The sequence below is a fragment of the Medicago sativa genome, chromosome 1, assembly GCF_051527215.1.
Source record: "Medicago sativa cultivar Bolivia chromosome 1, Bolivia_mono, whole genome shotgun sequence".
Lineage (NCBI taxonomy): Eukaryota > Viridiplantae > Streptophyta > Magnoliopsida > Fabales > Fabaceae > Medicago > Medicago sativa.
Window position 1 is genome coordinate 33645649 of NC_140749.1, and position 14337 is coordinate 33659985.

A 14337-nucleotide genomic window follows, 5' to 3' on the forward strand; every position below is an offset into this window, starting at 1 on the left:
TAACACAAATTTCTATAAAAAATAATATAACATAAATATTGAAAAATATACTATGACACCATGTGTTGAATAGGTCACATCTTTTTTGACAAAATAATATGGTCAATGTGATAAAAAAAAATATAGAATTTTATAAAAGAAAAAGGAAGACAAGATCCAAAATGAACCATAAAGTATCCATAAAAATGAGTTTCCACACACATATTTTTATTTTTTTAGTACAATTCACACATATAATTTACTATAGACACATTTGTTTCCTATGTAAAAATATAATCTTATGATTTTTAGTGAAGATTCATTTTAGCTCTTGATAATTTTTGAACATATCAATTTAGTCATTGATAAAAAATTATGTTCAAATTAGTCATCAAGTCAAGTATATTGATGTAACTTAAAATAGTTGCAGCAAAAAAGTAGTTAAAAAGTATGCAAGAAGTAATTGCTAAGGAACATCAAATTTCATACAAAGGGCAGGCTAAGGAACATCAATCATATGACATTATTCAGTACATATGACAAACATCCAAAAACCAGTGAATACAAAGTCCAGATATATACTCAGATTCGTAAACTTTCACATGCTTGTGGGATGAACCTTATTCAGCTGTCGATTCTTATAAAAGCAAGAGGAATGAAAAAAAATAATGTACTTCAATCTCATACAACAAAGAAGAAAATTGAAAGGTCAAACAGAAAGAGCAAGCCATCAATCTAAAAACAATATTGAAAACACCCCACATAAACATTACATAAGGAAAAAGTAAACACCTATAACTTGACCTAGTTTGCGCTAAGAACCAAAGTCTTTATTTTGATTAGAAACGCAATAACATCTTCCATATTGATTCTTGCTTCAGGTGAATCTTCACAACAATTCAGGGATAAACTAAAAATAGATGACATGTGAAACAATAGATCAATTTGGTTCCCATTTAGTTGGACTAAATTAGAATCCAAGACCTCCATAATTGCATTAGGCAATGATCCACTGATCCATGTCTTCAAGCTTAGTTCTGCAGCAAACATGTCATCTGTTGGCTTTCTTCTTGTGAAGATTTCCATTAGCATAATCCCATAGCTGTACACGTCTCCTTTGACAGAAACAATTCCTTTAGATCCGTACTCTGCAAGTTAAGTCTAGTTAATTAATACTAGTTATCAAATATTCTAAAAGTTAAGGCTTAGATCTATACAGTGTACACGTTAATTACTAATATGTGTGTTGTAGATCTTTTTTGTTGATAAAATCAAATAGATTGGTTGAGACCGAAATATAAAGAAGATAATGTTAAGAAGTAAAAGAGAAGAAATGACCTGGTGCAAGGTATCCAATAGTAGCTAAAGTTTGTGTATGAGTTTTAGATTGTCCTTCATCTATGAACTTGGCAATACCAAAATCGCTAACACGTGCAACCATATTTTCATCCAACAAGACATTAGAAGGCTTTAGATCACAATGAACCACGGATATTGAAGAACCATGATGGAGATATTCCAATGCAGATGCAACATCTATCATTATATTTAACCTTTGCAGGAAATTTAAGCAATGATTATCTGAATATAACCAATCGTCCACACTTCCATTTGACATGAACTCCACCACCAATGCTTTGAAATCATGATTTGAACAACTACTGATAATCTTAACCAGATTTCGATGTCGTAGATTTCTCATTACATTGCATTCTTCATCAAAGCTTGTTGATTTTGCCTCTGAATCAATTACTTTGACTGCAATCATCTCACCATCAAGAAGCATCCCCTGATACACAGAGCCAAAGCTCCCCCTTCCAAGTAATTTACTCTCATTGAAACCATTTGTTGCTTGCACAAGTTCATAATATGTCATTCTTCTTGTAGCTCCTGAAATTGATAATTCCCTTTCAAGAGTATTTTCAACATTTTTCCGCTTGATTCTAAAACATATGATGAATGCAACAATTAAAATGGCTGACACAACTATGGGAAGTATGCATTTGAGTAATATCATCTTTGCCATTGACATTTTCTTATCTTGTTTGCCACAAGGTGGTACTTGGAGGCGAGGATTTCCGCAGAGTAATCCATTGCGCACAAAAGATTGAGCTGTGAATTTCTTGAAAGGTCCACCATCAGGAATCTCACCTTCTAATCTATTATATGATAAGTTGATGTTTTCAAGATTAACAAGTGATTCTAAGGATTTTGGAATAACACCAGTTAACATATTTTGGGACAAGTCCAAGGAGAACAAGCCTACCATTTGACCAAGTAATTTGGGAATTGATCCATTCAATTCATTTTCTGCTAAGGAGAGAATCTGCAATGTGAGTAAGGAATTGATGGTTATTGGAATGTTACTTGAAATATGATTTCTTGATAGGTCTAATAGTATAATTGCTCTCAAATTCCCAATCTCAGGTGGAAGAGTACCACTTAAAGAATTTGAAGAAAAATTTATCTCTAATATATCCCTAAGATTCCAAAGAGATAAAGGTACTCTAGAGTTCAAACTGTTGGATCCTACATGTATCCTTATAAGAGAAGTCATATTTCCCATACATGTTGGTAAAACTCCAGAGAGCTTATTCTTTTCAAGATACAACTCACCCAAACTCTTCATTTCACAAAGTTCTTCAATAAATGATCCTTGTAGTCCATTGCTGCTAAGATTCAAAAATTGAAGTTTCTGCAACCCTTTGAATGTACCAGGTATTGGTCCAGTTATATTATTCACAGAAAGAGAAAAATGTAGCAAGTTGCTCATGTTTCCAACTTCTAGGGGAATATTACCATCAATTCCACATGATGCTGCCCAGAAGAATTCTGTTGTTAGGTTTCCAATTGATTTAGGAAGATTCGGTAGTATATGATTATGTGATAAGTCTAGAAATTTCAAATTTCTACAATTTGACAAGGAAGTAAAGAATTGATGAGAATCTTCAATTGTCAAATTGTTGTGAAATGTGTCAAATGTTTTGAGGAACCTTAAATTTCCAACAAAATTGGGTAGAGTTCCACTGAATGCATTGCCAGCCAATCGAAATTCAATAAGATTAGAAGAGTTGAATATACTATTTGGAATTTTTCCAATAAAATTGTTATGATACAAATGTAGATATTGTAGCTTAGGAAGGTTATATCCCATATTTGATGGAATTATTCGGGAGAGGTGATTTATTTCAAGATACAAGCCTATGAGTGATGACATGTTGAAGATTTTGGAAGGAATGGATCCACTAAAGCTATTGTTATACAATACTAGAAACTTAAGTTTATCAAGATAGCCAATCTGCTCAAGTATCGAACCTGGAAATGAATAACATTCATGGTTATTTGGTAGAATAGTGATCCTTCATCTTGTATATGGGTAATGTTTTGGGAACACAAAAAGGGACAATAAACTATATCCGACCACATTTGGTGCAAATATTTAAACATTTTGCATATAAATTAAAAAATATTTAATAGAAACATTAAATTAATGTTATATTTTAAAAAGGGTTAATTATGTTTTTGGTCCCTACAAAATTGCGACCTTGTAAGTTTAGTCCTTACTTAAATTTAATAGCATTTTTAATCCCTACAAAAAAAAATTTACTTATAATTTTAGTCCCTGTTAAAATAAATTTTGTTTAATTATCCTTAAACTCTTAAATTTTTTAACGATTCTTTTTATACAAGTTTAGAACACTATGAAAGGTTCATTTACTAAAATCTATAATTTTTTAACATAAAATAAATTAAATATGAATTTTTTAAAACGACAAAAGTTTAAGATATAAGTAACAAAAATATGGACGAAGAAATCAAATTTTTGTGATATTTTTTTGGAGGACCTTTTAATAACGTTCTTAACACGCCTGTAAAAAATTGTTGAAAAACTTAAGAGTTTAAGCATAAATTAAACAAATTTGGATTGAGTAAGGACTAATATTGAGTGCAGAAATTTTTGTAGGGATTAAAAATGCTATTAAAATTAAGTAAGGACTAAACTTACAAGGTCGCAATTTTGTAGGGACCAAAAACATAATTAACCCTTTTAAAAATAGTCAAGAGTTTTCAAAATTTTATTATATCGACTATCACATATTGGTACATAAAAATTTTCATCTGCGTATACAAAACATATAAAATCATCATCAAATGCGGTACAAGTATTTAACTGTGTTTTAAATATAAAATAAAAATTTATTTAATAGAAACACTACATGAATGTTGATATTTTGAAAATAATTATGAGTTTTTAAAATTTTATCATATCGACTTTCTCATATATGTATATCAAAATTTGTTTATGCAGATATAAACATATAAAATCTGCAATGGGTGTGGTGCAAACATTGAATCATGTTTTGCACATAAAATAAAATGCTATTTAATAGATAAACTACATTAATGTTTATATTTTGAAAATAGTCATGAGTTTCCAATATTATATCGACTTTCTAATACATGTATATCAAACAAGTGTGTAGAATTTAATTGTACTTGGGTGTGGCAGTGGCGCCATGTTTAAATAGACAAGCTCACGGTAACTACGTTTGTGAAACCTGTTGCAAATTTTGAGATTCTGTTAGAGATCGGTTGGACGGCCAATATCACCCTAAGGTGATTCTTCTATACGATAGTTCACACATGTGATCTTCCTTACGCGTCCTTAAGGTTGTGTAATGGGTTAATGGATATGTTGAATTAGGCCTTTGTATAGACTAAATCCCGGTCTGGAATAGTTGCCCCAGAAGCCCTCACTATCTTTATGATATGAGGAACTTGTTTAGATCTGAAAATTGTTGGTTGGTCCTTGATGTTTTGCCGTTTCTCCCGATGAGTATGTAGTGAGTGGGAGTTGAAAGGTGATGATTGGAGGAATGTACATCATTTGATGCATGCAAAGTTGAAACTACTCCTCCTTGGACATTTTTTATGTGTGTCCCACACATTCGTGGATTAAGGCGACACGCCTAATGGTGCTCAAGTATGGTTACTTTCTTGAGGTACAATCTAAGATGTTGAGTCACACCATAATGATTATTGACCTTGATAATTATCCTCTTTTCTGACAACTGGGAAGAGTTTAGATATGAAATTTGGGAGATCATTTAGTAAGAGGTTAAGTAGAAATAATGGTCACAAGGAAAGGGGTTTGAATTGTGACCCTTTGAAAGTTTTGGCTACTTCTCAAACCAGATTCAAGAATCTAAAGTATGTATCAATGTGAATTTGTTACAATAGGAGATTGGTTTTAAATAAAGGAGTTAAGGGATAGAGAAGACGATACAAATAAATTATATTGGTTCATCCAACTAGGCTGGTCCAATCCCAAGTGACTGTGAGATTTTCAATCTGGTGTCTGAGTTACCTTTTCAGAATCAACACTTTTCACTTCTTTTATGGTCTACCTGACCTTTCAAGTTTTGGATAGCTTTTTCATACTTTAAGCTACCACACAATCCCCCTTTATAACCTAAATCGATGATTAGTGAAGCTTTGCAACTGTTGACACAATTAATGTTTACAAAGAATGAATTAGATCTCACAATTGTTCTTGTGTCTTGTTTTCCTTTGGATGATGTAGCTATATTTTGTCCTTTTGTACTTTGCCAAGTGGACCAATAATGATTTGGAATTCAAAGGAGCAGAGTCACAATCACTGAAGCACTAATTGCTAAAGTGATTGGTGCCATAAGCAATGGGATGTTCATCGTTAACACTGGAAATACAAGTGATTGGGTCTCAAGAATCTACTCAACTCTCCAAGAAGAGAGTCTCAAAAAGCAATTCATATCGAAAATGAATATAGATTACTGCACAAGCTGATCCTGATGTGTTTTATGCCAAAGGAAGCAGGAATAACCTATATGTCTTGGGATCACAAGCATTTTCTATACTTTTCTATCAACAAGTATCCCATCAACCTTCCAACATACATTTTCAACTATCTTTGCACATCTATCAGACATGGAATCAAAGGTAGAAAAGAATGTGCCCTATACAAGACTTATATCTGAAATCTTCCATCAAGGGAAACTACTTCAGAAGCTACAACACGTTGGAGTAGCTTCTGATGAAGAGCTTGGAACTTGCACAGGAAGAGTGATCTCAGTTTTGACTCTGGGCCACATGAAGATAGTTGAGAAGAAGAAGGTTATCATTACTGATCAAGACCTTCAGACAAGCCTCAACTTATCTCAACTTATGGAGGACTTCCCACTAATATCAAAGGAAGACCCTCCATATATGCTTGCTCACTTCATTTCTGTACATTATTAGAAGACATGTATAGCTATATTATGGGATCAGATTCCTGATCATCCTGAACAGCCTTGGAAGCCAACAGGAAGAGGAAGGTGACCTCATAAGATCCTAAGGTTAAAGTTTAGAAGCCAACAAAGAAGATAAAGATAACAAAAACTACATCTTATGATGTTCAAAAGGAAGTTGCAGAGTTAAATATTGTTGAGATTTTGCCTACAAGAACAAGAAATTGAGCATATGAGAAAGCCCCTTCAACTTCTGTCAGCAAGAAACCAGAGAAAATGCAACTTAAGAAGTCCTCAGTAAGAAAGTTGATACTTAAAAAAAAAACATAAAGAGGAAGAAGAGTCTGAAGAGACAATAAGGGGAAAACAGATTGAGGCCAGAGAGTTGGTTGTTAAGGTGACACAGGAGATAAAAGGGAAGAATGCAGAAGAGAGTTCCAAGATCTTGGCCACTAACATGAAGATAAAGTATGAATATGGTACTTGAGAAGCTGCAAGGCCAGAAGCAAATATCATTACTGATACTCAAGATAGTCTTGCACACTCTACTCCTTCCAACCCTGTACACTTAGATTCTCTTGAACACACACCATCACCTACAGATAACCAACCACTTAGCTCAGTATATACAAAACTACTAAAATCTAAGACTCCATACTATCACCCAAACCTCAAACTGACCCTGTATTAGAGGTTGAGGAAGTTTTGAATGTAAGACCTCTTCAAACCTATTTACTAGGTGAGAAGCCTCTGATCATCCCTAGCATTACCAACCCTACATAAGAAGAACAAGCTGAGTTGGATATGATAGTTGTAGAAAGAGCTAAAATCCAATTTGACTTGAGAGTTCTATCAGAAGTTGGTAAACCCCCTTTTTTCTCAACCACCTATGTCCAAACCAAACATCAGAAATCCCCATACACTAACAAACATCAAAAACAACCTCTGAGACAACAATGGAAGTTATTGTCTCAAAAATCCAAACAACAACAACAACAAACATAACAGACTCTAAACCATCATCAAACACCTCAACCTAAACAATCTTTGATACATCTTCATCAGTGTCAGAAGACCAACCCTTTCTAGTTGCCCCTCTTCATTTTGCTAAACCTGAAACCAATCTTGAAACCTTTGATATTATCATGTCTGAAGCATCAGAAGTTGAAACCCAACTAGAAAACTTGGCTCAAATGAACATAGCCTCTGATGATAACAATATGGCCATGGAAGTATCAAAAGCTCCTTCTGGTAGTAACATGGTTATTATATCATAAATCCCTTCATCTTCTATTTCACAACCTCTGAACATTCAACCACCTCCATCCTTAACCTCCAATCTAGTGTTACAAGCAGTGTGTAAAACTATCTTTGATAACCTTGAGGAGCTGGTGGAAGCAATGAATCAAGTTATACATCTGGTAAACTACTTAGACAAATGGAACAATCTAAGAAATCTGGTAGACAGAACTCTTGATGATCTTCAGACTGTCTCCATTGCAACTCAACTAAAAGCTCTCATAAGCTAGTTTGAAGTAGTCATGAAGAGTATGGTCTCGAGACATATTTCTAACTATGCGTTTGTTGAAGCAACTCCACCAAAAGTGCTTGAGATTCTAATGTCTGGACTTCAAGCTTCTTTCATCTCCAAGTTCTTTGTGCAGCCTTATCAGATTGTGATCAAAATTTAAGAGCCTGAGATTATACAATTTCAAGACAAAATGGAAGCTGATCTACATGAGAAAAAGCTGACTACTTAAGCAATGATTGCTCAACTTATGGAAGTTATGCTTGAACAGAAGCGTCAGAGTGTGATTCAAGCTGAGCTAGTCAGTAAACAAGAAAAACTGGACAGAAAAATGTAGAAGCATCGCATAAGTCTTTAGCTAAGCAAGATCAGATGGCCAAGGAGCAGCAGATGGGATTAATGCCCTGTTGGAGATGATGCAGAAGTAGCAGAAACCATAGAAACTTTAGTTGCACACATTTCCTTTATGTTTCTTGCTCCTAACTTCTTATGCATTTGATAGTTTATTGAATCTGATACATTTTTCTGCTTCTGATAGTATATGTTTTGATATATTATTTGCTTCTGATGTTGATACAATCATGTTTTTATCCAGTCTTTTCTTACTCTTTTTTTAAAACTTTTTTTTTTGTTGATGACAAAAGGGGGAGTAAGACATATAATAACATTTAGGCTCTGAGTCCACTAAGTTAATTAAAATTAATTAAGGAGAACTTTCTTCTCATCTCTTAGCCTCTGGATATAATGTGATATGCTTCTGAGTGACGTTTTTAAACTTAAAATGAATTCAACTAACATGGATAGAACTTAGGGTGTGCTTACGAACCTCGCCTTCAGGACTATCGGACTTAGGGGGAGCTTACAAACCACAGACCCTAGAGTCAACTTCTTAATTAGATTAACAACAATTGTTTATTAATACTCGAGTTTGTTATCAGCAAAAAAGAGGAGATTGTTGGAACAAAATAAGTTTAAACAACGCCTCATGGGTTTTGATTATAACAAGGTATTAAAAGATCAATTGGATATGCTAATATTTTTTCAAGTATGTAGGACCATGGACTAGAATTTAATATGTCTTAATCAAGTATTGGTTCTGAAAGAACAATTGAAGAGCAAGGAATTTACAAGATAAGCCAAGTTGCAAGTCAGAATCTGATGAAGTCAGACTCTAATGACTACCCAGAAGTTGATGCAGTCAGAATCTAATGATCATCCAGAAGATGAACCTTAGACCCTGGATGCCAATTTATGGATATTTGAAGACACAAAGGTGCATAAGGCCCTGCAAGATGAAGCAATGATGGTTCTGAAGAATTAGAAGGTCATTGGATGGTATTCTCATATAAGGACAATAAAGGGCAAAAAGTACAATTGTACAACCACTACCTCCAACAATCCCATGTTCATTGTAGGAGCTACAACTGTGTCTCTAATGGATTGGAATGGTTAATTCCTTATCAAGGAATGGTTTTCAAATTATTCCTTCCTGGGACATTAACCAAATCAAGCAATAAATCAATGATGATTGATCAACCTTCTCTAACAACTCTATTGATGCGCTGACACTATTCAACGTCTCTCTGCAACCTCTATATAAAGGATTGATGACTTGAAGAAACTACAAGACTATGTGATATTTTCATAGTCCTAAAACTCTGTCAAAATTTTATAATCATCAAAAACTTAGAATTTCTTAACAACTTTCATATCTTAGAAATTCTCAAGTCTAGAGTCTGATGTGTGTTGTATTTTACGAACACCTCTCATTGTATATCAAGTGTTTAAGTCAAATAATTTTCTTTGTAATCTTTGTTTGTCAGAAGTCTCTTGCTTGTGTGCTTTAGCATTTGTAATCTTTTGTGATTATAATGAAAAATCTCTTGTGAGTGACAAGGGGAATGGATTACTTCCAGATTGTGGAAGGAACCGGAATAAATTGCTTTGTGTCTTTCTCTTCTCTCTCTTTACTTTTATATCCGCTACAACTAACTTAGAACATTGCTTCAGAGTCTGAACTCTATCAGAGTCTGAACCTTGGACTTAGTTATAAGAATAAAAAGCTAACACAATTCAACCCCCTTTCTTGGGTTTTTCTCACATTCAGGGTGCACATGTGACATTCCCTAAGTGTCAGAAAATTTAGTGATTAAAACACACCCTCTTCCTTCTCTCTAAACCCAAACAAAAGCACTGCCTCCCTCTTTCCAAATTTGTGGTCGTATAAGATGTAGATAATAGTGGTTGGTGATGTGACGATTGATTTGGCATCCACATTTCCTTTCCTTCCTGTTTGTGTCGGAAGACCATGTTTTGTTGGCGAAGCTCACAGCGCCCGTCGCGCCGGTGTTCCTTGTTTTGAGGTTCTCTTTGCTCTTTTCCTTCCGGCAACCAACACTCTCTTTGTTTAATCCTCCTTCGTCGCATTTCGCCACCATTTGTATGGAACAAGGAGACTACTTTTAGTTTCGATATGGATCTTGAAACTTGAATCTAGGTTTGTGTTTCGTTGTTGGGTCGTATCTCGTTGATCTGAAGGTGCTGGTTTCAAACTGGTTGTTTTAGATTTTGTTTGTGTCTGTTGGGAGGTTTCAAGAAAGTTCCATCATTAGAGGTCGTCGGATCATCTCATTGTTTGGCTGGCCTTTGTGTGTTTTTTTCTTTCTATTGTATGTTTGTGGGTCTTGTTCGTGTGTGTTGGATCATCTATGTTGGTGGGTTGTTTGTTTGTGATGTATCCAGCTGTTTGTGGTGTTTGTGTGTTCTTGTCAGGGGATGGGGAGGCTCTAGATTTTAGCTTAGTTGTGGTTCGGTTTTAATAACCCGTAAGTGTCTGGTTCGATTTCAATAACCCGAAAGGGTATTGTTTTGTTAACCCAAAAAGGTTTGTTTGGTTACTTACGTATTGGATTCGTCCCTCGATCTGAGTTCTTATGTATCCTGCTCGAAAGAGCTTTATGCTTGCTGCCGTGTTTAGGGGGTTTGGCACTTGGATTTTGTTACCGTGTTGGCAGCCGATCCATTCTCTAAATTTAAATCCTTTATGTTCTTTTCAATGTTCACGTTTCAAATATATTTTTTTTGTAACTTGGTTTCAAGTTTGTACGTGAGTTCGCTAGGTTGCACTCGTGATAAGTTAATTTTTGTTAGGATAGATTAGGATTAGTCCACTTGGTATGATTTTTCATGATGTATCCTTGTTTATGTTATACCTGGGTCAGGTCTAATGTCCCCTCAGTTTCTGTATCTCTTTATTTTTATTTAATATATTTTTCTTTTGGCTAATATATATATATATATATAGGGGAATGCTAATGCACACCCACTCAAAAAATAGAAGGTGTGCATTAGCATTGTACACCTTCTTGTTTTGGATCAAAAACCCAAATGTTCCTTTTAAAATACTTCTTAATTCAAGGGGCAGTAATGTAATTTTGTTTTTATTTACTTTCTCTCTCTTTATAAATGAATTATGTATTTTCTGACCAACATCAAGATCAACCATGTTGACCAGACCTCCTTATCACGCACGCAGCACGTCTACTGGGCTTCTTCATATGTATATTTTTTTTACAAAGCACTATTTTATTTTTGTTGACAAAGCATTGTTGTTTCTTAATATTATTCATCTTCTCAACCTCCTCAGCTTTTTATTTTATTGCTGGTATTGTTGTGGACGACGCACCTCTAATGGCTATGACGAAAATGTTTTTTTTTTCTATGCAAAGGAATGAAAAACATGGACAGTATGAACAAAATAAAATGGAGAAATGCATACAAAACCAAGACAGACAAACAAGAAAGAAAGGGCAGCCATGGTTTTAAAATCCATATGAACCGAAACATTTTTTATTGATAGACCTGCAACTTTTTATTCATAGGCAACGAGGGTGATTCATCAATTGCAATGATTGAAAAGTAAATATAAACAAAATAAAAACAAAACTACATTAGTGCCCCTTGAATCAATAAGTATTTTAAAAGGAACATTTGGGTTTTTGGTCCAAAACAAAAAGATGTACAATGCTAATGCACACCTTCTATTTTTTGAGTGGGTGTGCATTAGCATTCCCCATATATATATATATATATATATATATATATAATCTTTAATTCTACTTTTTAAGGGTTAACTTTGCAACTTTTACGACAAACTTTTCATATTAAAAAGCATTTTCATTAAGAGATTTCTTTACCAAGATTAAGGGAATATGATTTTAAAAGAAATGGATGAAATAAAAAAAAATGAAAGTTTTTTAAATAATTTTACGAAATGTAAAATAATTGAAAATGATCAATATGCATCTTATTTCGTGTAAATGTGCTAAGATAGAAAATAAAACATACCTGTAAAAAAGTTCGATTCTAATTGTAAGTTTATCAACGATGTGCAGTTACCAATTGATCTTGGAACGCTTCCTTCAAATTGATTGTAGGCTAATGTAAAATCTTCAAGTTGAGGAAGCTGATTGAAAAAATCATTTGGTAGTCTTCCATTTAAATTGTTATTGGCAAGTTCGACCACCCTCAAAGAAGTCATGTTGTTAAGCGATGGGATTTTACCTACATATGTAACATGAATATCACATTTAAGATTCATTTATCATCCCTAAAAGAAAAAAGATTTATTTATCAATACAAGACATCAAATTTTCTGACTTGAAATTTTCTGAGTGTTGTTCTGCTGGTTGTTGTTGTTCCAAATTTTCTGACTTAATATATTGTTCTCTTGTTTTGCATCGTTATGTGTGTGGTTTGGTTAGGAATTTTACATGTATAAGCTATGTATTCTTTTGACCAGTGTCTTCTTGTAATTGTGGATATCTTGTAGGTTTTGTGCTTTTTTTTTTTTTTTTTTGAAGGATGTAGGTTTTGTGCTTGGTATCAGTGTTAGTAATATTTTGATGATATTTGAAAGAATTCTTTTTCTTTTTTTGGTTAAGTTGTCTAGTGGCTGGTGCTCAAACATTTTAAAATGTAAAGAGGTAAAATGTCTGGGGTTCGAACCCTAACCCCCTGCATATATTATGCAATGTCCCTGTCAATTGGATAAACTAGTGTTTGTTTTCCTTTTCATTAATAAAATTTTAGATTATAAAAAAGTGGATGGGTATATTTATTTTTATTTTATTTTTTTGAAGGAGGATGGGTATATTTATTAACTAGTCTAGCATCATAGATTGGATTTTTTTTAGCGGTGGAAGAGTTGAGGATCCTATAAGGCAAGTACTTTTAATTTTGTCATTTTTACTAAGAAATTCTTTTCTGAGTTAAGAAGAGTTATGGGGCTTTTTTTAGCAAGCACACTAAGTTATCTTATAACCGATAGATTATAACTTATAAACTCATATGACTAATTAAAAAAGATCTATTTGCACTCTAATTTTTAATTGTAAAATCTAATTAAAAACATGTCCATTACTCCTAAGATATTATTTTCCACTTTGTATTTATGCAGAAAAAATACGTAAATGATTCATAAGAAAGATTTAGTAAAATTTATATTAGAAAAGGAGAATAATTTAGCAAAATAACAATTCTCATTCTTTCACTTATAATCTTTTATTAATATATGTAAAATGGCCAATACTCAACAAATATTGTTGAAAAGAGTAACTCTAAATTAAAATTATAGAATCACAAATAGTGGGAGATAAACTAACATGACGCATTATATATGAGGTTGGAGTACCTGAAAAGTAGTTAGAAACTAAATAGAGAATTTCGAGTGAAGACATGTTTGAAATTGTTTGAGGTATGGGCCTAGACAGACTGTTGTAACTAGTATCCAATTCTTTCAACCTTTGAAGGTTGCCAATAGACTGGGGGATAATACCACTGAAATTGTTAACACCAAGAAACAAATATTGAAGTTGTGATAAGTCCCCCAAGGCTGCAGGAATTCCACCTTCAAACTCGTTATAACTTATATGAAGAACCTTTAATCGGCGCAACCGACATAACTCTTTAGGTAACTGACCACCGAAGCTATTATTTTTAAGGTCAAGTATAACAAGAAAGGACAGGTTCCCCAAGTTTGGGGAAACGTTACCTCTAAGACTCATGTTTCGGAGAATCAAACTGTTGACTCTACCGTGTCGTTCATCACAAGCAACACCAACCCAATTGCATACGGAAGAGGAGGTTGACCAATTATTACCCAACATATTATAGGGGTCTGAAGTAATTAGTGATTTGAATGCTAGAAGTGCAGATTGATCTGTTGTGATGTTTTTTGAATTTGAAGCTAAGCAAGCCATAAAACAATGCAATGGTAGCAAAAAAAGTAAGAGACGAGATAATAGATTCACCATTTTTCCTTAGTATGTGTGGATGAGAGAAAAGGCAAGGACTGATGGGAGACGAGGCAAGGACTGATGGGGATGATATATAGTGGTTAAAAAAATGAGTTTCCTATGCTATTGTTAATATTATTTTGTGTAAATGTGAGAGATTCCCATACAGAGTGTTGGTGGGGGCTAGTTGAGTCAAATCAACCAAGTCTAGATAGATATTGGAATGGTTTTTTTTTCCAAGTTTGCAATTGAAAATTCAGTCAAC

At 33.7% G+C, this 14337-nt stretch overlaps 1 protein-coding gene across 4 annotated transcripts; it reads right to left on the bottom strand.

Moving 5' to 3' along the window:
- Window positions 1–442: 442 nt before the first annotated feature.
- LOC146954471 (protein BRASSINOSTEROID INSENSITIVE 1-like) lies at window positions 443–14337 on the bottom strand. 4 transcript variants are annotated; one of them, XM_085716601.1, is made up of 4 exons: window positions 13469–14337; window positions 12124–12339; window positions 1318–3294; window positions 443–1127 (listed from the first exon to the last, which is right to left on the bottom strand). In XM_085716601.1, exons 1-4 carry the CDS (start codon window positions 14088–14090, stop codon window positions 784–786), a joined length of 3159 nt encoding a protein of 1052 aa, XP_085572727.1. In that variant the 5' UTR covers window positions 14091–14337; the 3' UTR covers window positions 443–783. The 4 variants fall into 4 exon arrangements, with proteins under 4 accessions (XP_085572727.1, XP_085572731.1, XP_085572739.1 ...); XM_085716605.1 differs by having other exon boundaries at window positions 13829–14285; XM_085716613.1 differs by having other exon boundaries at window positions 1318–1869; window positions 13469–14218.